Source organism: Orycteropus afer, unplaced genomic scaffold (genome assembly GCF_000298275.1).
Source record: "Orycteropus afer afer isolate SDZICR_OR568_19922 unplaced genomic scaffold, OryAfe1.0 scaffold00021, whole genome shotgun sequence".
Classification (NCBI taxonomy): domain Eukaryota; kingdom Metazoa; phylum Chordata; class Mammalia; order Tubulidentata; family Orycteropodidae; genus Orycteropus; species Orycteropus afer.
Window position 1 is genome coordinate 2072109 of NW_006921608.1, and position 25516 is coordinate 2097624.

Sequence of the window (25516 nt, forward strand, 5' to 3'; positions counted from 1 at the left end):
TAAGATGGTAAAAAGAGAACTTCATTTAATATAATACTTGTATACTGTACAAGTATTAGACATAGTATAATGTAATACTGTATATAATATAATAGTATGGCCTAATAAGTACAAAGGAATCATTCAGTAACTGCTCCATTCATCAATGAAATTGTAATCCTTTGCAAATCAACTTTGAGATGTTACCTCAGAATGGTTTTCAACAGCTGTGAATGTAGTTATATTACCCTTGTGATATTCTTGTGAGGAAGAAGAAAATGACTGGATGAGACCTGGGTATTATAAATGCTAGTAATGTTGGGCAAAATTATTAACACTTAGAAAACTGTCAGTGGAGTTTATTCAAAAATAATGCTCTCATTAAGGATTTCTGGAAGAACATATATGTATATATATTTTTTTGCTTAAAGTCCAGTTAAAATTAAAATTTACCTTTTGAGAATTAGATTTGATTTCAAAAATCAGGAACATTTTGGTTACTTCCTCTTAAAAAAAAAAATATCATTTAACTGGAGTAAGAGAGATACTCGTGTATTTTCTTTTGTACTTTAATTAATTTCAGCTTCAGGTGTATATACCTGAGTATCTTAATCATTCTATTGAGTATCATACCAATTTATCTTATAATCAGACTTCTGGCAATCTCTGTCATGTGGAATTTTGTGTTTAGAAGAAAATGGCCCGTGAGCCACATATGAGACTTAAACCTAGCATTCTAATTGTGTACGAAGTGAAGAATGTGATTTAACAGGTTTTAGCTCTGAGTTGCTCCTCATAATGGTGCCCTAGATTAGGAGCAGGGGCAGTGAAGTTTCAGTGGTAGAATTCTCACCTTCCCTGGGGGAGAGCCCTGGGTTCGATTCCCGGCCAGTACACATTGTACACAGTCGTCACCCATCTGTCAGTGGAGGCTTGCATGCTGCTTGGATGCTGAACAGGTTTCAGCAAGGATTCCAGACCAAGACAGACTGAGAAGAAAAGACTGGTGATGAAAATAAGCCAGTAAAAGCCCTGTGCAACACAGTGGTCCAATGCATAACTGTCATAGCGTGCCACAGGACCAGGCATCGTTTCGTTCTTTTGTGCATGAGGTCGTCATGAGTCAAGGGTCAGCTGGGTGGCAGCTAAGAAGAACAACATATGAAGATCAGTGATGGGGACCTGGGGCAGAGGAGGCCCTAGAAGCTTTCACTTTGCAACAACTGCTTTTAGGAAAGAGGTGCATTTTATTTAAAGTATGTTTAAAATGATGTATAATTGCTGACATATAAATTGCTCAGTGTGAAAAACAAGTACTTGAATACTTTGGCCAGTTTTTTTTTTTTTGTAAATCATGGTTTTCCTGTTCATATTCCTTTTCCATTTCCATATGTTTCTTGTTGGTTTTTAAGGACTCTTTTTTTGTTATTATGTGTGATATTTGTGGCAAATATTTTTTTCTTGTGTCCTACTTGTCTCTTAATTTTGCATAGGAACCATTTCCTTCACCATGAAGTTATAACAATATTATATTTTCTAATAAAGTTCTTTTACATTTCTTTTAGAAACGTTGGTTGTTGTTATTTGCTGTCAAATCTTAATCTATCTGTTATATGGAATATTTTTTGTGTATAGTGTGTGGGGAAAAGTACAATAATCTGTTTTCCAAAAGATAGTGGTTCCAGTACTAGTAATTGTCCCTTTTTTTCTCACTAACTGGAAATTATTACTGGTAAGAGACCTCAGTTGTCTCCCATTATAGGTCTCTCCACAGACATGGTCACTAACCTCCCTAAGAGCATGGAATCCAAAAGAGGGAGCAAGGTGGAAGATGTGCTGTCTTTTCATTACCTAGTTTTAGAAATCAGATACTGTCATTTCTGCCATATTTTGTTAGAATTGAGTCACGAATATAACCCACTACTGAAAGAAAGAGGGATTAGCCTCCCTCTCGTGAAAAGAGGATTATCAGAGTTTGTGAACATATGGTATTTTCAAACCAGTACACTGTAGATACTTATTTTGTGTGTATGAATCCAGGAAAGCTAAGGATGAGTTCATAATGTTTGACTTCTTTTTAGGATACTGCCTTAGGGAAACCACGAGAGGTGTTTCGACTTCCTGCAGATTTGACAGTGTATGACAATCGCCTTTGTGCATCTATTCATTTCACTTCTTCTACCTGGGTTACCTTATCAGATGGAACTGGAAGATTATATCTCATTGCAACAGGTGAACGTGGAAATAATGCTTCTGAAAAATGGGAGGTGAGGGTGTTACTTTGTTTGTTTTCTTAAGACTTCTTATGCAAAGTCCAGAAAGTATAAATAAATTAGATCTCACTTTTTTTAAATAACACTTTTCAGAAGATAGGTAAGGTATTATCTGTTGTTTATTTTAATATGTGATGTTTTGAATTTCTTTTTCTTTAGTTAAATTATATAATATATGTCTTTTACAGTACTGGTATGTTGACCATGGAACCATTCCTGTTTTGGTCATTGCAGTTACCAAGAGTTGCATTCATTTATTTAGGAAATATTTACAGAGTGCTTTATATGTGTAATGGGAGTTCTGGTGGCATAGTGCTTAGGGCATTTGACTGCTAACTAGAAGGCTGGTAGTTCAAACCCACCAGCCACTCCTCTGAAGGAAGACTGGGCAATCTACTTTCACAGAGATACTGCCTTGGAAACCCAAGGAGGGGTCGCTATGAGTTAGAATCGACTTAGTGGCAGTGAGTTTGTTTTTTTTGTAGTATGTGTAAAAAGGAGCTCTGATGGCTCAGTGTGTAAGGCATTTGGCTGCTAACCAGAAGGTCAGTGGTTCTAACCCACCAACTAGCTTCATGGGAAGAAGATGAGGCAGTCTACTTCCGTAAATATTTATAGCCTTAGAAACTCAACGAGTGTGGCTACGGATTAGAATCGATTCGATGGCAGTGGGTTTTGTAAAACACTCCACTAAACATTGACATTGACTTCTTCTTGAAGAGGAGTTGACCAAAGAATTACATTGGGATATCTTTTTTCCTCTACCCTCACACTAGATTTACTTGTGTGTTTACATTGGTCAAATAGTGAGTTTACCAGAGTATACCCTACTTAATGTCTTACCAAGGGCAGTTCTATACCACCTTCTAAGATACCATTTTATTTTTCTGGAATTTTTTTTTTTTTCAATTGAACAGATTTAAATCTGGAGGTTTGGATTTTAACAGTAATAGATAAGAAATTAATCTCTCCAGAGCCACGGTTTTTGAAAGTAGAAAAGAATAATGCTGAGTTTGTGATTGAAGAATGTCTTACTTTCAGCTCCTTTGAATTATACTAATAAATATATTGCTATACTGGTACAGTCTAAATCTTAGCAGGTAGCCTTTGGTTCTGGGTATATTAAGGGTTACAAGCTCAATATATTTACATCTTACAAAATATTTTTATTGTATGAACAGATGCCCACAAAAACAGGCTTAAATTTTATTTCAGAAAAACCAGTTAAGCCTTAGAACCGAGTGGTTTATCTCTCTTGCTAAAATTACACTGACTGGTTTACGTATCTTACTCAGTTGTATGTTCAAAAAACTAAGCAAAAAATTAAAAATTTAAAAAATCCACAGTAAACAACCAAAACAATAACCAGTATACGGAAACAGTTTCATTCCTAGTTTTAGATGTTATCTGAACACTATGATGTTTTCTGCACTGATCTCCAGTAATAACTATTATTTATTTATTTTTCTTTTTAAATAAGGCCATATGGTGTAGCACCACTACCTGAAAAGTTTGGAAGAGGTTTAGAGAATAATTGGCAGGATAAAGATGATTAAGAATTTATCTGCTGTCAAGCTGAGTGAGTGTATTCTGTTGGCTTTAAGGGAGAGTAGGAAAGACAAGAAGTTGTCAGTAATGGAATGGAATGCATAAAGATCGATATCACAGGCATTAATGAGTTGAAATGAAAACCAGTCGGTTTTGGTCATTTTGAATCAGACATCATGTTGTCTACTATTCAGGAATGACAGATGAAAGGAGAATTATGTTGCATTCATCATCAGAAAGAACTTTTCAAGTTCTGTGATGAAGTACAATGCTGTCAGTGATAGGATAATATGGGTATGCCTAGAAGAAAGACCAGATAATACTACATTTAAATTTACTCATGAATCACTAAAGCCAAGGATGAAGACACTAAAGATTTTTACCAACTTCTGCAGAGTAAAATTGACCAAACATGGAGGCAACATGCATTCATAATTGCTAGTGATTGGAGTGTAAAAGTTAGAAACAAAGAAGCAGCATGGGTACTTGGAAAAAGTAACCAGGGATCACATAATAGAATTTTGCAAAACCAAGGACTTATTCATGGCAAATACCTTTTTTAAACAGCATAAATGGAAACGATACACGTGGCCCTTGGCAGATGGAATACACAGGGGAGATGATTGCCCTCTGAAGAAACAAGTAGTCATTTGCCTTCCTCCCCTTTTGTCTCCAGTGTCCCATTGCTGCTGAGTTGAACCCCTACTCACAGTGACTCTTCATGATGGGGTAGAACTGCCCCGTAGGGCTGGCAAGGCTGTCATCGTTACAGTAGCAGGCTACCACATATTTCTCCTAAGGAGCAACTAGTGGTTTCGAACCACTGACCTATCAGATAGCAGCCGAGCGCTGAACCACTATACCACCAGAAATCCTTTTTGTCTCCCATTGTCCCTTCCAAACAAAAGCAAAACCCATTCAACCAATCAAAAACCTATCTTCATGTTTCATCTCCGATGTAAGTACTTGAGGGTTTTATTTTCTCTTTCTGTTTGTGGAAACATTTAGAATGGATTCCAGAGATCTACTATTAGAATCATTTGGGCAGAAGTGCTCAAACCCTTGGGAAAACTGATGCCATTAAAGCAACCTTTTTTATTACAAGGCTTTCGAGAAGGAGTAGGTCTGAGGGAATTCCAGATAAACATTTAGGGGGAAAAAAAAGAAGAGTAACTTTTTTTTCAGTGAGATATTTTTTCAACTATTGTTTATTTCCCTTGGTATTTATTTGAAAGTCTTGTTTAGGAGTCAGTCTCAAACTCTCTCCTATTTAGTGTTCATGCTGATGAAAATCTAGAGTATGTGTTTTTCATGGCTTAATGCCTAAGGGCATTTGACTGCTAACCAGAAGGCTGGTGGTTCAAACCCACCAGCCACTCCTCAGAAGGAAGATTGAGCGAACTACTTCTGTAGAGATACTGCCTTGGAAACCCAAGGAGGTTTCTATGAGTCGAGAATGACTCAACGGCAGTTAGTTTTTTTTTTTTTTTTTTTTGGTATAAAATTATTTGATAGGATTTTATGTATCTGTTTGCTACTTAGATTTGCTTTTTTTAAAACAACTTCTGGATTGTACTTTAAATAGTATTTGTTGAATTATATATCTTTTGAAGGCAGATAGGCCATTTTGTTTTTGAAGAACAAAGTTTTACTGTGATTTGCTCTGTAATTCCTTTGACTTTTCCCTCTCTAAACAAACAGAAACTAAAACCCACAAAGAAAAAGCATGTGCATGCACATAGTCACACAAACACCCACACACAGTTTCCAGAAAGAAGGAGGGAGAAAGCAGAACTAAATGTACATGAGTCAAAGGAAGAGATGGAAGAATGAAGGTTGACCTGCCTCCTGGATCTTCACTTTTAATTCTCATTCTCATTTAGATGCTTTTTAGATGCCCAGGTGTTTTCTTTGTTTTTAAGCCAAGAGTACTGATAATTTTTCTGTTATACAAATAGATATTTTTATAAACTTTCTTCAAGGGACATTATTTAGTCTTGCCATTTTTATCTAAAGGCTTTTTTTTTTTGGTAATTCTTGTGTATCCAAATTGAATATTTGATGATCAGAATTCTGTGTATTTCCCTTTGCGCTATCTGCAGTCACGTAATATTTACATTTTTGTGTGTATATGTATATAATCTTTTTTTGTAGATTATGTTTAATGAAGAGCTTGGAAATCCTTTTATCATAATTCACAGTCTTTCATTGCTGAAAGATGAAGAACATTCAATAGCTACCCTACTTCTTCGAATAGAAAAGGAGGAACTGGATATGAAAGGAAGTGGTTTCTATGTTTCTTTGGAATGGGTCACTATCAGTAAGAAAAATAAAGGTAAAATATAAAAAATCCTAAATGTCTTTGTGGTGGTTGCCATCATTTGTAGGTTTTGAAATGCAGGGCTGTCTCTGTAAATGCTGTTTGTACTTTCTTGGGCTTTTAGGACCTGTCAGCTAATGGACTGAGTGAGATCTGTAGTTCTCAGGATTGGGTAACAGAAAGAATAGTAATGAGCTTTCATAGTCATTTACACATTTTATATAAAGGAGATGTTAGTGTCTAATTTTTTGAAGAATTTTAAATATATATATTAATATATCTAAATATTCTAGCAGGAATTTGTATATATATGTATATATAACTAAATCAATGATCTATTACAGTACAATTTAAATATAAATTAAATATAAATACTTATACTTAGCTGGACATGAGTACCTTTATTTAATTAAATCACAACATGTAAATTTAAAAAAAAAATCAAATTCAACTTTGTTGTTTCTTTCTATTCTCAGGAAAATTGTTACTTTTTCTCAGTGGCAGTGTTACCTGGTAGGGAAGAGTCCTGACCCAGGTCTGTTGGAAGCCGCCTGTCTGGCTTCTGACGGGGGCCTTTTTCCCTTGTTAATTAGGGTTCCCTTGATGGTGTGGGCTTGCTCTCTGCCAGTGCTTGGTTCTTACTGACTCACTGTGCGCATTCTCCACCCTAGAACTAAGGAAGCTTGTTTCCATGATGACTCTTCTCCTTTTCTTAGCAATTTAATTAGCTTACTCTTTTAACTGATAGTCTGAAGTTATTGATCTCTATGGAAAACTATTTTCTTTCCTGTAGCTACAAGTTTATAGTTTGATAAGGGCTCTAGTAAATGTTTGCTAAGAAGCCCTGTCCCTTTTAACAGAATTCCTCCCTTCCTTCCTTTCCCTATACATATGCATGTATGTCTTGAAAGATTTGTTCATTGAATTATTTAAGTTCCCAGGAGGAACTTTGGTTTAGGCCTTGGCAAACTGTTTCTATAAGGGCCAGGTGGTGAATACTTCAGGCTTTGTGGATTGTATGATCTCTGTGGCACAAAAGTAGCCATTGACAATACAGAAACGAATGAGCAACACGGTGTTTCAATAGCACTTTGTTTATGGACACTGACATTTGAATTTCATATCACTTTACATGTAATTAAATATTCTTTGAATTTTTTTCCCCAACCATTTAAGATTGTAAAATTCATTCTTAGTTTTCAGGCCATAAAAAATAAGCAGAGGTTCTAATTGGGGCCAAGGGCCATAGTTTGGTGAGCCTTGCTGTATGTAAGATGAGGAGTACAAGGTGGCTCTGACGACTAGCCTACCCAGAGATACACTGTAAGACTGGCCTGGTGATCTGCCTCTGAAAGGTCCCAGCCTAGAAAACCCTTCACTCCTGGGTCACCCTCAGTAACAGTAAGCTTCAGAGAGTGCAACTGCAATTTATTTTTATTAAAGGCTCCACTTTAACATCTTAAAGGAGAAATCTTCAGGCACATTCCTCCTTTTCTTCTCCAGGACACTTGGTTCTGTAATAGCTTTAGCTTAGGCTGTAATATTTCTCATCAGATTGCTTCAGGACACAGTAAGAGTCTGCTCTAGCTCCTTCACCTCCATTTCTTTCATCTCTGTGTCCTTGCCTCAACCCATTCTTCCAAGGTTATCATTGTAGAAACATTCATTCTCTCTGTAGTTAACTCTTTTTTTCCTTCTTAGTGTCTGGTTCCTCCCTGCCACACTCCCATATTACCAAATACTTGTTATGCTCTTTCTTACATTTTTAGTTTTGTTTGTGCTTTTTCAACTTAACTTAGTAGAGCAAGGTTTCCCAAACTGTTCACAGTGAAACACTTGACAGATTTTTTTTGTGGTAAAATAAGTTTGAAAAGTGGCATACAATGTTCCCTTAAGCGTTAGGCATATTGAAGTTTTAAGCTAAAGAATATTAATTACAGTCCAGCATTTCCCAAATTTATTTTACCGTGGAATCCATTTGTTGAGAATCATCTGTTATTTTTTATTCCACACATGTTGGGAATAGCCACCCAAGGAAATAAACAGTGTTGAATTTGGGGCTTTTGAAGGTACATAGGAGTATTTTGCTGCAGGTATAATCTTATACTTGTAGAGAAAGTATAAGAGTCTTTGGTTTAGTCATGAAATTCCAAGCTTATTCTTAAATATTTATGAAATGAAAGAATATAGATGAGGATTTAGTGTCAAAAGAATGATAGGAACAGACTATATTATTATTGTATTATGTGGAACTCATTGAGTGGTGATGTTTTGTTCAGTATGTAGCTAATAAAAGTCAATCCGCTTTAACAGAGTAGAGGATAAGGAAAGCTGTGGATGGATTCAGTTGAAATGTTTGAGTGCTTTTTACAGGAAAAAGTAACATATTTTCATAAAATAAATTCAGTTAATGTACCACAAGCTTTTAGGATCCAGTTAATTGTTTACATCTTTACAGGTTTAAGTGCCATTATTCACGTTTGGTGACCGTAGTCTGTAGATTTCTGAGTGTGTATAAAACTGTTTTTATTATGAACATACTTCATTTTGAGAAAAGCCCTAGTCAATACCTAGAACAGGCAGAAAAGTAATTCACAGCACACTTTTCCCCTTACAGTCAATTTGTAGCTTTTACTGAAAGATTTATCTTCTATACATACCTGCTAGGAAGTTGGAAGGAGCTCTGTGGTACAGTAGTTAAAGCATTGAGCTGCTAATCAAAAGGTTGGCAGTTCGGACCTACTAGACACTCTGCAGAAGAAAAGACAGTCTGCTTCCATAGAGATTTATAGTCTTGGAAATCCCATGGGACAGTTCTACCCTGTCCTGTAGAGTCATTTTGAGTAGGAATTGACTTGGTAACAGTGGGTTTGGGACAGTTGGATAGGCTACTGTCAAGGAAAGGATTGATCCTTCAGAAACTGATACTTACTCCAGGTTAGTCTATCACTTTCACGGTCTAGAATTCTGCTGTTCAATAAAACTGATAGATGTATTTTCTGTGTTTACTGTTCGGTATGTAGTCACTAGTCATGTGTGTGGCTTCTGAGCGTTTGAAATGTGGCTAGTATGACTGAGGATCTGAACTTTTAGATTTACTTATTTTAATTAAATGCCTACTTGTTGTAGCTAAGTTGCTACAGTATTGGTCATCATAACCTAGGGCAAGCAAATTTCATCAGACCTGGGATTTAAAAATAAAGATTTGCTTTTAGAAAATTAGGTTGTAAACATTTTATTCTTATGAAAAACACTCTTAAAAATGTGCCTTTTAGTGGTAAATTTTAAATAATTTAAATTACTATAAAATTAACATTTAAAGTTTTATTTCTACTATTTTGTTCAAAGATGATTTCTTTTCCTACAGATAATAAAAAATATGAAATCATTAAGCGTGACACTCTCCGTGGAAAGTCAGTGCCACATTATGCTGCTTTTGAGCCCGATGGAAATGGTCTAATGATTGTTTCCTACAAGTCCTTCCAGTTTGTTCACCTTGGTCAGGATATTGAAGAAAATAAGGATGAAAACATGTCAGAGAAAATCAAAGGTAATTTTCCTTTTAATCTTCATAGAGCTTGCGTATGCTCACGTACATACATATTTATGTCTGTTTTGTCTTCCTGCTCAGGTTATAGCTTCTACCAGAGCAGGACAGATGCTTAATATTTTTCCCTCTTTATATATCCCAGAAGAATGTTTTGCAAACTACACTAGTAATTGGTGTGAACAAATTCAATAATTTTGTAATTACCAAAAATGTTTTTCCAAAAGTTTGCCCTTAAATGTTATATGCTTAATAAATGTTTATTGCATAAAAACATGTCTGCATTGTAGGTGTTTATTTGAGAAGCTAGCATGTTATTGGTATTGATGGGGAGTTTGTGATTTTTAATCTTTTGAAATAAACTAAACTTTGCTTATTATTGGTGTATACTAAGGAACAAGGAGCTCTGGTAGCGTAGTGCCTAAGGCACTTGACTGCTAACCAGAAGGCTGGCAGTTCAAATCCACCAGCCACTCCTCGGAAGGAAGATGGGGCAATCTACTTCCATAGTGATACTGCCTCGGAAACCCAAGGAGGGGTCGCTATGAGTTGGGTCCAACTCCATGGCACATAACAAGAACAACAACAAGGAACAAGTTCTGCCCTTCATACTAAACTGAAAACAAGTCACAATCACTAATTTTTTGTTACATTGAATGAGTGAATGGAGGTTTTAAAAATGAAAACAAATGTCTTTAAGAAGAAATTTATATTTGTATGCAAAAAATAATTATTCTTTTAAAGCTTCTCGAAAGAGCATTTCTCCTTAATCAGTGCTGTTTGTATTTCTGATGTTTATAAACAGAGAAGTGTATTACACATAACTGGCATTTTTACAGTATTTAAGAACTGTACAGAATACTCTTAATCTACCTTTTTGTTAATTATATAAAATTTAATTTCTGTATTTTTATAGATGTTTAAAAGATAACTTATTTGAAAAATATTTGCATATATTAATGTAATACCATTTGCAAAGTAGTTTTCCTAGATGTATAAATATATGCACTTCTGAATACAAAGGAGTTGTGCTTGTTCTTTTATTTTAGCCTCTTGATCCCTGTTTTCTCATATGTGATATGTTTTTGTTTAGATTATTTCTAAGATCTCGTTCTGAATAGCTGCCAGGGTTCTCTCTTAATTATAATGTTAAATAAACTCTTAAACCTTCTCCAGAATAGCTATTCACAATTCTAGATCATCTGCCCTTTTGAACTCCTTTAGTGAGAGCTGTGAAAGAATGCTTTGATCCTTTGAACTATTCTGCTACTTAGTTCTAAGACAGGTCATAGGCCAGGTAGGATACAACATCATTACCTGCCAGTGTGGGATTGTTCTCCCTTGTTGAACTCTCACGTTCTATTTTGTATCCCTCCTGAATTCATTATTGTGACCATTCTTTTTTATGGAAACCCCTAATTCCCTCCATTTCTCTGTTTTCTTGCCATAAAACAGCCCTCACTTGATTTCTTATACCCAGTTTCTTTTATATTTTACTTGCTGTGGGATTTTACAAAAATAATGGTAAAAGGTTGTAATTTTTAAAAATTATGGCTCGTTTGTTAATTACTGTGCTTTTTTATAAAACACTCATTTTAAATATGCATATTGGTTTCATTTTCTGTAAAACTCAAGAAACTGTGTTATCTATTAGCTGTTTGGTATTGTCATAATAGTAATATAATTAGTAATATTTTCTTTACAAACCTAAAATACTATTTCTAAAGGCATAGAAAGGCACTCAAATCAGCCAGAAATTGAGAAAATTATTTAAGTATTTGTGTTCATTTGTATACTACATCACTAACTACCAGCACGGGTATTGTTTTCCCTTGTTGAACTCTCATATTATTTCTTGTAACCCTCCTGAATTCATTATCATGACCATTCTTTTTTAATGTAAACCTCTGGTTCCCTCCATTTCTCTGTTTTCTTGCCAAAAAAAAACTCTCACTTGATTTCTTATACCCAGTTTTTTTTTTGATATTTTATTTGCCATAGACTTAAATGAAAATACCAAATGGAGCTCTTGTGGCGTAGTGACTAAAGCATTTGACTGCTAACCAGAAGGTTGGCGGTTCAAACACACCAGCCCTCTGCGGAAGGAAGACTGGGCAATTTATTACCGTAAAGATTTACCGCCTTGGAAACCCAAAGGGGGCTTGCTGTGAGTCGGAATTGACTTGATGGCAGTGAGTTTGGGTTTTGGGTTTTGCTTTTAAATACATTTGAGGGAGAAACCAAAAGAAACGAAATGTGCCGCCATTGAGTCAGATCCAACTCATAGCGACCCCTCCTTGGGTTTCCGAGGCAGTATCACTACTGAAGTAGATTGCCTCATCTTACTTCCGAGGGGTGGCTGGTCGGTTTGAACCGCCAGCCTTCTGGTTAGCAGTTAGGTGCCTTAGGCACTATGTAAATGTGACTTTTCTTTAGTGCTTCTATGGCCTTTAATTTATACTGAAAGGTTATGAGCTATTTCAGCCTCTTCCATGCCCATTATTTGACAGATGTTATTCATCGAGTAATTATTATGTGTAAAATGGTTTGTTACCTATTGTACTACATAGAAAGTAAATAAAACAAAGCACTTGCCCTTCATGGAACTTACAGTTGTCAATCTTTTGAGCAGTTTTTCAAATTTTTACTCTTAATTTACACTAAAGATAATCTTACAGGCACAGGAGAGTGTATGAGAGACCACTTAAGGCAATGTGGTACCCCTAAATTAACCGTTTTTATCTTAGAAATTCATGTAGATTTTATATTCATTTCTATAATATGATTATGTTTGTTAAAGTAAATTTTTTTTAACTTCAAGTAAATGTGACAATTCAGGAAGATCCATAATTATGCTTTATCTTTGAGCATACCAAGAACCCTCAAAATTTTACATGAAATAGCTTGAAAATAATTTTTTAAAATAACAAAGCCATAGTTAGAGCTTATAATAAATTTAAATAACAAGATTAACGTAAAATATTTTACATGCATTTACTCATTTAAATGTCAACAATTCTGTGAGGTGTGAATATCCTGGTTTCTGTATTACAGATCAGGAAAATGAGGCTCGGCGATTACAGTTGTTTACCAAAATTAATAAATCGTTGAGCCAGGATTCAGGCCCAAGACGGGACAACTCTGGAGCTTTAATAGCAATATTTATTCATTTTGCATTTAAATTCTGTTTCCTTATTGTCATAGTTATAGAATGACGAATCAAAAATGTTTCTTTAGTAGCTGGCTTTCTGAGACAGGTCATGGAGATAGAGATGAAGGGAGATTATTTTACTGAAGTTCAGACCAAATATACTAACAGCCCTTGGAATTTCATATGATGTCACTTACATGCAACAAAGTTATGGAGTAGGATGGTCAGTAGCTATATATCATAAGGAAAATTAATCTCTGTGTGTGTGTTTGTGTGTGTCCTGCCAAATACATCATCTCTTGTATCACAGTTACATTGCCCCAGTGTTGGCATATCAAAGCAGCAGTGAAAGCTGTGTTATCAGACAATGGTTTTTGACATGTTTGGTATTCTTTAGAGTTAGGAATCCACTGTGTGTGTGCGCACACGCGTGTGCACACACACACGCATGTGTGGGATAGGAAGAAAAAGAGAAGGATGAGAATAAAGGATTGCTGTCAGTATCTTGTCAGTGCTTATCTTGTGGTGCCGTTAGGTAATACTGGAAGAGGAAAATGTCCAGTGCAGTTGCTGTAGCTCTTTAAATGAAAATTACCTAGAAAGATCTGTGTGTATTTTTTTATCATTGCTTTTCTATAAGCTGATTAGTAGGAAATATGCTAAGATTCTTTTAGATCATTGTTCTTCTGTATGTTATACTTTTGTATTCTATTTTCATTTGTTTTTACATAAAGCATTTTTCTTTTCCTAATAGAACCTCTTTATTACTGGCAACAGACTGAAGATGATTTGACAGTAACAGTCCGACTTCCAGAAGACACTGCTAAGGAGGACATTCAAGTACAGTTTTTGCCTGATCACATCAGCATTGTGCTGAATGGTCAGCTGTTTTTGGAAGGGAAGCTACATTCAACTGTTGATCATGAAAGTAGTACATGGATAATTAAAGAAAATAACAGGTATTTTTATAGTTTTACTTAAATTTTTTTATCAGTTTATTTTTTTATCTTTTTTTTTTTCCCCTCTTTCCAGAGTGGTTACATAGAGGTGAATACAACAATAGGTTCTTTTGCATTGCTGATTATTTCCCTAAGGAAGATGCTTAAAAGTAGAATTACTGGGTCAGAGACTATATTTGTAGTAAAAGTTAAAGTTGCTAGTATAATTACTGCTTGAAGTATATAGTAGGGCGTTGTATTACTTGCTCTGAATATAATATTAACAGTAATGGTAATGATGATAGCATTTGCAATTTGATAGGTAATGTTTTTGTTCATTTTTAAGCTTTTTAATTGGAATACTTTTTTCCTTAATTTGTTGAGTAGATAATACATTCTCATTATTCACAAGTTTAAAATACATAGAAGAGTCTATACTTGACTTGCAACTGTAGCATCACATGGCTTCCTTCCCCTGTCTCCCTGTCTCTGTATATATTCACTTTTATAAGGACACCAGTCATATAAGATTAGTACCCACCACTCTATTTTCGCCTAACTAGTAACATATTCAAAGATCCTTTTTCCAAACAGGGTCATATTCACAGGTATGGGGGTTAGGACTTCAGCCTATCTTTTTGGGGACACAATTCAATTCATACCAAGGCCCAACAGATCTGTAATGAAAAGATAACCCGATTTTTTAAAAAATGGTCAAATGATTTGAATCATTCACTTCACAATAGAAGATAGATGAATAAAAAATGCATGAAAAGGTGACCAATATAATTAGTCATCAGAGAAATGCAAATTAAAGCCAAAGTAAGACAACACTGTGTGGCAGAGGCTACTAACATAGAGGCATCAGATGTTGATGAGAATGTGGAGCTACCAGCGAGTCATGCGTTGCTGGTGGGAACGTAAAGTAGTATAGTCACTTTGATAAACTCTTTAGCAGTTTCTTATCAAATTAAACATATATTTCCTTTATAACTCAGGAGTCTGCTCCTAGATATTTACCAAGGAGAAAGGAAAACAGGTGTTAAAAAACAAAGCCAAGAAAAAATTTGTACAAATATGTTGTTAGCAGTTTTATTCATAAAAGGCAAAAAAAATGAAAACGTGATCTTCAGAAGGTGACTAGATTAGCATGTTGTGGCGTTATAGTGTGTTTATATGATGGAATTCTAGTTTGCAATAGAAAAGTGAACTACTGACATATATAGTATGAATGACTGAAATACAAAGTGAAAGAAACTGCATTCACTGTCATCTAGTTGGTTCCGACTCATAGCAACTCCTCCTTGGGTTTCCGAGGCAGTATCTCTACTGAGGTAGATTTCCCAGTCTTCCTTCTGAGGAGTAGCTGAAGGGTTTGAACCACCAGCCTTCTGGTTAGCAGTTGAATGCCTTAGGCACTATGCCATCACAGCTCCCTGAAGGAAACCAGAGCCAAAAGAAAATTTACACTAGAATTGGTAAAACTAATCTAAGCAACAAACCATACCAAACTCACTGTTGTCCAGTCTGTTTGACTCAAAGTGACTCCCCCGTGGGTTTCCGAGGCAGTATCTCTACTGAAGTAGATTGCCCAGTCTTCCTTCCGAGAAGTAGCTGGTGGGTTTGAACCACCAGCCTTCTGGTTAGCAGTTGAATACCTTAGTCTCTACGCCATCACTGCTCCATGAAAGAAACAAGCCAAAGAAAAATTACATAGTGTATGATTGCGCTAGAATTGGTGAAACTAATCTAAGCGACAAACCATACCAAACTCACCGTTGTCCATTCTATTTGACTCATAGCGACCCCTCGTTGGATTTTCAAGGCAATATCTCTCCGGAAGTAGAGTGCCCAATCTTCCTTCTGAGGAATGACTGGTGGTTTTGAATCACCAGCCTTCTGGTTAGCAGTCAAATGCTTTAGGCACTACGCCACCAGGGCATCCATTAGATTGTTGTTGTTATGTGCCGTCAAGTCGGTCCCGACTCATAGCAACCCCTCCTTGGGTTTCTGAGGCAGTATCACTATGGAAGTAGATTGCCCCATCTTCCTTCCAAGGAGTGGCTGATGGGTTTGAACTGCCATCCTTCTAGTTAGCAGTCAAGTGCCTTAGACACTATGCTACCAGAGCTCCCAGAACTAATCTAGGGCAATACAAATCAGGATAGTAAGGACTATCTCCCTATACCTATACTTCTAGGGTGTAGGGAAGTTAACTGGAAAAGGGCACAAGGGAACTTTCTGGGATGATGGAAATGTTCAGTAGCTCCATTGAGTTACACAGGTATGTATTTGTGAAACTCAGTGAATTCTGCACCTGAAATATGTGAATTTCCACATTTATAAGTTATACCTCAATAAATGGAGTATATAGATTAAAAAAAAAAAAGGTAAACATAGGTTTTCTTTTAAGGTTGTCTTATAAAAATAGAATTCTTCACTTTCACTACCATGCCCCTTCATGAATCTATTGTCCCAGATACTTCACTCCCAGTCATTTGTAATAATGTGATTATTTTCTTTCATTATCGATCAAGCCTAAGTAATTATTTAATTCACTGATGGGTTAATTAATTTATTAGACACTCAATTTAAAAAATGGTCAAATTTGGTCAGAAAATGGGTGTTTGGTTGATTTGTAAAAGAACCAAATCGTCTGACCAGCAGGTTAAGTGAGATGTTTTTATGCTGAGTATAGTTCTTGAGTAGTAGAGTGACCATGTAAGTCTTTGATAAAAGTCTAGATCATGAATATCTAAGAACTATGTACCTAATTCAACAAGTTGTTTAAGCTTTAGAAGCTGGTATCCTGGCTTCATTTTATTAGTGGAGATATGATGACTTAGATACATTTTTAAATATATCATATGAAAAACTAAGTTATTGGAAAGGGTCTTTAAAAAGCGTATCTCCACATATTTGATCATATTTTAGGAATGGGTGAGAGATTTGAGGGCAGCACTTATAATAGGCAAATCAGCTAGAACATATTGTTAAATGTGAGTCATTAGGCAGTAGCCTAGCAAGAGCTGGACCTCATGAAAATAGTTTCAGCATTTAGTACATGAACATAGACCAGTATTGTTTTTCCACTAAATCTGAGTGCTAGATTAGTGTTTTATGTTACAAAAGATAATAATTACAATAATATGTAGGTGGGGTCATTAGTTTAAAAACACGTAATTTTCTGTACTTGATTATTCATACCTCTATTTTTGAAGTAATTAGTAAGTGTTCTTTCTCACTTTGGAATGATTTGTTAGCAAGTCCGGTTTATTATGTATGGTATTATATGTTCCTTTTTGCTTGGATGTAGGACAGTACTTTTAAAATGCAGAAATGCAGTTATGCTAAAAGGATTGTATAACTGAAATTATGTGAACTCTTTCACACCTTTTTAGGGAGCAGCTGTCTAGGGACAGCATTTATACATTCTTGCCACTGGGTAAAAGTTCTTTAATAGTTGTTCATATATACTTTTCTGGAGAGGCAGAGTAGCACGGTAGTGAAGAACGTGGACTTGAAGCCAGATTGCTTTACTGCCTTGTGACTTTGTCAGGTTACTTAACCTCTAGTTCCTTTTTTCTCACCTGTATAATGGAGATAGTTATAGTACCTCATTTGGTTGTGGTGGACATTAGACAAATATAAGCTGCTCTTGTCATCATTATTACTACTATTATTTCATCATCATCATTATTACCAAGATTAGCTCTCTCCTTAGAAAATATTACTGAATTTGAGCATTATTAAGTGTGCTGGCAATTTTGAGTGTTAATGATAGGACCATGTATTATGTAAGCAATATTTTATTTTGTGTAGTCTCTTAAAATAAGTAGTTCCAGAAAATTTGAAGTGTTGTAATTAATTCATGAAGTGGTGAAAATAACAGCCTTGAAAAAGAACAGCTGATAGTTTATATGTTCTGTTTTATAACTATGATGAGAGTTATTATTGAAATCGTTTACTTGCAGTTGTGTTTCAGGGTAGGGGTTAGTATGGTGCACGTGTTCCGAAGATGACACATGGGCGGGGTGCTTTGCTCTGTGGAGCAGCTCGCATCACCTCACTCTTCTCTGCGTTTAGGCTGCTTCTGAAGCGCTTACTTGAGTTTCACTTCCTATTCAAGAGGAACATGGCCCCAACTGTCTTCTCCAATATCCATAGTCTGCCTGGCCCAGTTCTCTCCCTTTATGCTGCTGCATCAGTTCTTGATGTTAGTTCCTTGATAGGCCCGTTTAGTACATTTGGAATTTGTATTTAACAGCTTAAAAATATTGCATTAGATTTTAAATAAATTAGAAGGGACCATATATATATTTTTAAGTTCTTTAAAATGTGTATTTTCAAACAGTATTTATATTGTTTTAACTTGTGTGATTTTTAGATTAATAATGGAATCTTACTATTTTATTATAAACTGTGCAAATTAAATTGTTGACTTCCCATACAAACAGGTACCCTTCAGCTATGGGTACATTCCAATTAACTTTACATTACCCCTTCTCCCTACCCTACACCCCTAAAATGTCTGATAGATTTGTGCATATTATTTCAGTTCAGTAACACAGCACACACTGCAGCTACACAGTGCTTTTCGGAGTGATACTGCTTTTTTTGGTCGTTGCCTTCTTCAAGTCATCCTTCACATTCGTACTAACAGATTTTTCAAAACTATATTTATGATAGTCTTTTGAAGACTTTCTCACAGTTCTTCCTTCTTTCTTTATTAAATATAAATTGTTCAGCCTTTGATTAAAGGTTTTTTTTTCTTTTTATCATATGGAAAGCTAAAATAAGCAAGATTTTTCAATCATCCTCTAGACACTGGAGAGGTAATTATTATGGAACATGCTTTTTATGTGTTAACAACTGTGTAATTTGCATTGTTGCTTAATGTAATATCATTTTTTCCATTTAAACTTCTAGCTTGGAAATTTCTTTAATAAAGAAAAATGAAGGTCTGACATGGCCGGAGCTAATAGTTGCAGATAAGCAAGGGGAATTCATAAGGGACTCAGCCCATTGTGCTGCAATAGCTGAACGTTTGATGCATTTGACCTCTGAAGAACTGGTAAGCAATTGGAGTGTTGTTATTATGTGCTGTGGAGTCGGACCCGACTCATAGCGACCCATCCTTGGGTTCCGAGGCAGTATCACTATGGAAGTAGATTGCCCCATCTTGCTTCCAAGGAGCGGCTGGTGGGTTTGAACCGCCAGCAGCAGTCAAGTGCCTTAGCCAGTATGCTACCAGAGCTCCCAGCAATTGGAGTAGTGTGACTTTATTTTGCTTTTCCTGTTTTAAAAGACATAGGTCAGGTACTACTGACCTAATGTTTGAATATGGCTTAAAGTTCTAATGTTTGCTCCTTACATTCTGTGAATACACATGTAAATGTGTGGGTATGTATATAAGGTATGTGTGTATGTGTATGTGTGTATATACGTATTGATTTATATAATTATGTGTGGGTATGTTGTACAGAGTGTGTATGTATGTATGTGTGTGTATATAGTCTATGTCTATATTGCTCTTGTATTTATTCACCTTTGAAGAGCTGAACTGACCAATGTTGATGGGAAGAAGTTATAATTTTGCAGTCTGCATTATTTATAAGCCACTTATCATAATTTGAAATTTTCTGTGTAATCTTAGAACATCACAAGGTAACATATATATTGTATGTTGTTGTTATGTGCCATCAAATTGGACCCGACTCATAGCGACCCCTCCTTGGGTTTCCAAGGCAGTATCACTACAGAAGTAGATTGCCCAACCTTCCTTCTGAGGAGTGGCTGGTGGGTTTGAACAGCCAGCCTTCTGGTAAGCAGTCAAGTGTCTTAGGCCCTACATAATCAGAGCTCCTATATACTATATAGAGTGCAGGTGTTTTTATTGAAAAAGAAATTCAGTGTGACAATGATAATGATGGTACTACTGGCTTATAAGATAACATTAAGAGTCTGAACAAATGTACCAATACAGTAGAATTTCAGTTAGATATTCATTCATGAAAAATTGTATCAGTACGTGTATAGTATCTGCTTTATTGCCATTTTAAATTATAGTGATGAGAAAGATAGTATGAAGAATTAGTATACAGGCACACCTTGTTTATTGAGCTTCACTTTATTGCACTTAGCAGATACTGTGCTTTTTAAAAATTAAAGGTTTGCATTGAGCTAATCTGTTGGTGCCATTTTTCCAGCTTCATGTATCTATGTCACATTTTGGTAATCTCACAAGATTTTTGACTTTTTCATGATGCTACTTACACACTTAATAGACTATTGTGTAGTATAAACTTAACTGTTATATGCTCTGGGAGACCAGAAAATTCATGTGGCTTGTGTTATGGAAACATTCACTTTACCACAGTGCTATGGAATCAAACCCACATTGTCTACAAGTTATCCCTGTACTGGGTTAGTTGCATTCTAAGATAGAAAGAAAAGAAAAGATGAGAATGTTGAAAGTGAGAGTCTGCCGAAAGAAAACATGGTCACAGTTAAGAAACCAAGTTTCATGTTTGCCAGCAACAATTGGAAATTTCAGCAATAACAGGAATTCATGTATAGGACTATAAAACTTGTATTTCATAGCCTTGTTGTCATAATGAACCATGCAGGCTATGTTGTCCTTGAGCGTTCATTCAGCAAATTGTGGTAGGTTCTGGAAATACAATAGTAGTGTATTCCTAGGGACTCATTTTATGGTTGTATATAATTGCTGCTAATTACATTGTAAAGTTGATGGCTTCAAATGAGTATTAATACTTTTGAAAAAGTTATATATACTGTGCATTTGTTACATTTTGTAAAGACAAATAGAATCATGTCATCTGCATGTAAAGACAGTTTTGTTTTCTGAAAACTGCATGAATCATAACTGTATAGCTTTGCCTATTTAAAAAATAAACACCCACTGTAACTACTGTACAGATCAAGAAATAAAATAATACTAGCACCTCAGAAGTCTCTCATTTTTCCTTAGAATATTCTCCCTTTCTCCCAAAGGTAACCATGATTACCTTTCATCATCATAGATTAGTTTTGCCAATTTTTTTTTTAAATATAAGTCATGCTAAAGCCAAAGATAAAGAACTTGAAGAGTTTTACCAATTTCTGCAATGTGAAATTGATCAAGCATGCAATCAAGATACATTGATTATTAGTAATGATTTGAATGCACAAGTTGGAAACAGAGAAGAATCATTTATTGGAAAATATAGCCTTGGTGTTAGAAACGACAAAAGAGATCACATGATAGAATTTTATAGCCTATTCGTTGGAAATACCTTTTTTCAACAACTTGAGGACCTTGCCAGATGGAATACATAGGAATTGAATTGACTACATCTTTGGAAAGAGAAAATGGAGAAATTCAGTTTCATCAGAAAGCCAGGAGCTGACTGTGGAACAGACCTTCAGTTTCCCATATGCAAATTCAAACTGAAGCTGAAGAAAATTAAAAGAAGTTCATGAGACCCAAAGTACGACCTTGAGTACATCCCACCTGAATTTAGAGACCATCTCAAGAACAGATTTGACACATTGAACACCAATGACCAGACCAGATGAGTTCTGGGATGATATTAAGAACATCATACATGAAGAAAGCAAAAGGTCACTAAAAAGACAGGTAAGAAATAAAAGACCAAAATGGATGTCAGGAGAGACTCTGAAACTTGCTGTGAAATGGAGAATAGCAAAAATGAATGAAAGAAATTATGGAAAAGAACTGAACAGAAGATTTCAAAGGGCAGCTCGAGAAGACAAAGTATTATTTGGAAATGTGCAGAGACCTGGAGTTAGAGAACCAAAAAAGGAAGAACATGCTCAATATTTCTTAAGCTGAAAGAACAAAAGAAAAATATAAGCCTCAAATTGCAACATTGAAGGTTTCTAGGGATAAGATACTGAGTGATGAAGGACACCTTAAGGGAAGATGGAAGGAATGTATAGAGTTTCTCTACCAAAAGGAATTGGTTTATGTTCAGCTATTTCAGGAAGTAGCATATGATCAATATGATGGTATTGATGGAAGAAATCCAAGCTGCACTGAAGGCATTAGTGGAAAACAAGGCTCCAGGAACTGCCAGAATACCAGTTGAGATATTTCAAAAAACAAATACAGTGATGGAAACACTCACTCGTCTATGCCAAGAAATTTGGAAGACAGCTACCTGGCCAGCTGATTGGAAGAGAGCCACATTAGCGGCCATTCCAAAGAAAGGCAATCCAACTGGATGCGGAAATTATCGAACAATATCATTAATATCACACACAAGTAAACTCTTGCTGAAGATAATATAAAAATGGTTGCAATAGTACATCAACAAGTAACTGCCAGAAATTCAAGCCGGATTCAGAAGAGGCTATAAAAAGAAAGATGTTATTGCAGATGTCATATGGATCTTGGCGAAAGCAGAGAATATCAGAAAGATGTGTACCTGTGTTTTGTTGATTGTACAAAGGCATTCAGCTCTGTGGAGCATAACAAACTGTGGATAACATTGGGATAAAATGGGAATTCCAGAACACTTAATTATGCTCATGCAGAACTTAGAGCCAATCATCCAAAACAGTATGAAAGGATACTATGTGATTTAACGTCAGGAAAGGTATGCGTCAGGATTGCCTCCTTTCACCATACGTGCTCAGTCTGTATGCTGAGCGAAAAATCTGAGAAGCTAGACTTTATGAAGAAGAATAGGACATCAGGACTGACAGAAGGTTTATTAACAACTTTCAGTATGCAGATGACACAACCTTGCTTGCTGAAAGGGAAGACTACTGAAAGTGTTTACTGTTAAAGATCAAAGACTGCCATCCCTCAGTGTGGGTTACACCTCAACATAAGAAAACAAAAGTCCTCACCATTGGACCAATAAGCAGCATCATGATAAGTGGAGAAAATACTGAAGTTGTCAGGGATTTCATTTGGCTTGGATCCACAGTCATCATACATGGAAGCAGCAGTCAAGAAATCAGACAATGTATTGCATTGGTAAAATCTGTAAACGACCTCTTTAAAGTATGAAAAAGCAAAAATGTCACTTTGAGGACTTAGGTGCACTTGACACAAGCTGTAGTGTTTCAGTTGCCTTACATACATTTGAGGGAGCTCTGGTAGCATAGTGCCTAAGGCACTTGACTGCTAACCAGAAAGCTGGCAGTTCAAACCCACTAGCCACTTCTCGGAAGGAAGATGGGCAGTCTACTTCCGTAGTGATACTGCCTCAGAAACCCAAGGAGGGGTCACTGTGAGTTGGGTCTGACTCGACAGTACATAACGACAACAACATATATTTGAAAGCTGGCAGAGCTTAAGGAAGACCAAAAAAAGAACTGATGCATTTGAATTATGATGTCAATGAATATTGAATGGACTGCTGTGTCTTGGAAGAAGTCTTGGTAGCAGTACAGCCAGAATGCTTTTTAGAAGCAAAGATGTTGAGGCTTTGTCTTATATATTTTGGATGTGTTATTTGGAGGGATCAGTCTCTGGAGAAGGACATCATGCTTGGTAAAGTACAGTGTCAGCCAAAAAGAGGAAGCCCCTCAATGAGATGGATTGGCCCAGTAGTTGCAACATTGGGCTCAAATATGACCATGATCATGAGGATGGTGCAGGAACTGGCAGTGTTCTGTTTTGTTAGTTAAGTTCACTGTGAGTTGGATTCGACTGGAAGGTCTGAATAACAACATCACACTATGTACTTATTGTGGATTGTGACTTTGGTTGCCCCCAAGGAGCCAGGCATCCTGAATGTTTTTGTAAGATTGGTATTACTTCCTCTCAGTGACTTAGGACTTTCCAAGTAACCAGCTTTGGTTAATGGGACATTAGCAAGCATGATATAAGTGGAGTCTTGATAAGTATTTTCACATCATAGCTTCATATCTCCAGTGTTCCCTCTGCTAGGCCTTCATGCTGCTCACCACTTGGAGCGATCCATATGGAAGAACACTGAAGCCCCTGGACTACAGCCCTAACTGAGCTCTTAGCTGGAGGTGTGCACTAACTGCATCCATTGGAAGGAACCAGCTCTTCTTGTGCCTCATTTGATACCACGTGGAGCAGAGGGATTGCTTGGTCAAACCTCAGAATCACAAGAAATAATAATTTATCATTGTTCTCAGCTGTTCAGTTGTGGGGTAACTTTACACAAGACAGGATAACTGAAATACAAATTGGTACCAGGAGTTGTGGGGTGTGTGTTGCCATAACAAAACTAAAGTGTGCCATTGAATTTTGGGACCAGGCATAGGGCTATTTTAGTTTCCTATTGCTGCTATAACATTACCATACAGTGACTTAAACAACATAGTTTAAATGAATGCAAACCCCTTGTATTAACAAAGAATAGAAAAAGTCTAATAAATATTTTTACCCTAAATTAAAGGATTAGGGCTAAAGTAGATTATTCTTTTAAAGGATAAGTGTGAAATTCAAATTAAAGCATCATTTCTGTAATGAAACTAGTGTGTTTCTTCAAAGAAAATTCTAAGATTATACTATATCATCTATATAAAGTATAGTAAAGGCAGTCTCCATGATAGCACAACCCATTGTAACACAAATCTTGGTAAGATTTTCTCCCTTGATTCCTCTTCTGTACCCAGCTCCCATTTTCAAATGGGGAAAGAGTAAATATTTTTCCCTGGGTTGAGTATGTGTATGTGTATGTATGTGAGGGGAGGATGGGTAGGATCATGGAAGAATGGGCATAACTTAGGTGTGTCTCTGGAAATGAGAGATGTGGAGGGTATGTTCTGTATTTTCCTGGACGTATATCCTTGGTGAATCTGACAAAAATGGGCAACAGTTAACCAGGAGATTGTTGGAATTGTTTTGTCAACCAGCACAGCAACAAGAATAGGAACAGTCTTGTCATACCAGGTGACAATTAGTCATACAGTGTGACTCTGACTCCATATCCCAGTTGAAGCATGAACAGATATTTTAAATTTTTTAAACATTTGGTGGTTTGGGTGAAAATTTATAGAGTAAATTAGTTTCCCATTCAACAGTTTACAGACATCTTGTTTTGTGACATTAGATACAATCCTTTCAATGTGACTGTGTTCCTGCCACTTCTTCCCTGCCTTTCCCTTTTCCATTTGTCCATATTTCCTGCCTCTGGACTTTGTTTTTGTGCATATTCTGCCCTTTTGTCTCATACAGTTGATTGTTCTGAGGAGCACATTCCTTACATGTTTTTTTTGTTCACTTTATATGCCTATCTGTTGATTGGCCAAAGGGTAATTTCCAGGAGTGGGTTCATTTCCAGGTTTGAAGGGTCTTTAAGGACCATAGTCTCAGGAGTTCTACCAGCTTCTGTATGACCACTAAGTCTAGCCTCTTTTATGATTTGGAATTTTGTCCTGCATTTTTCTCGCACTCTGGCCACGACCTTCTATTTTGAGCCCATTCATATTGGTTGGTAGTTGTCTTGGTCACCATGTAGTTCTGGTCTCAAGCAGGGAGGTTTTGATTCATGTAGTCCATTAGTCCTTTGGACTAGTTGTTTCCTTGAGTCTTTGATTTTCTTCACTCTGACCAATAGTTGTATGTTAGATGGACACTTGCAAGCTTTTCAGACCCCAGTTACTACTCACCAAACTAGGATGTAGAACATTGTCTTTATGTTATGCTAATTAACCTAGATGTCCCCTGAGAATATTATCCCCTAAGCCCTCAAGCCCTGTGACTTAGTCTCTAAAGGTGTTTGGTTATGGCTAAGAAGTTATATA

At 36.1% G+C, this 25516-nt stretch overlaps 1 protein-coding gene across 1 annotated transcript in view; it reads left to right on the plus strand.

Moving 5' to 3' along the window:
• Positions 1–25516, plus strand: part of NUDCD1 (NudC domain containing 1) — an 80377-nt gene that overhangs the window by 37135 nt on the left and 17726 nt on the right. Inside the window, exons 3-7 of the mRNA XM_007934768.2 lie at positions 2061–2246; positions 5955–6135; positions 9488–9670; positions 13573–13777; positions 18686–18830. Coding sequence (XP_007932959.1) covers positions 2061–2246; positions 5955–6135; positions 9488–9670; positions 13573–13777; positions 18686–18830 — 900 coding nt within the window. The remainder of the gene's footprint in view (positions 1–2060; positions 2247–5954; positions 6136–9487; positions 9671–13572; positions 13778–18685; positions 18831–25516) is intronic.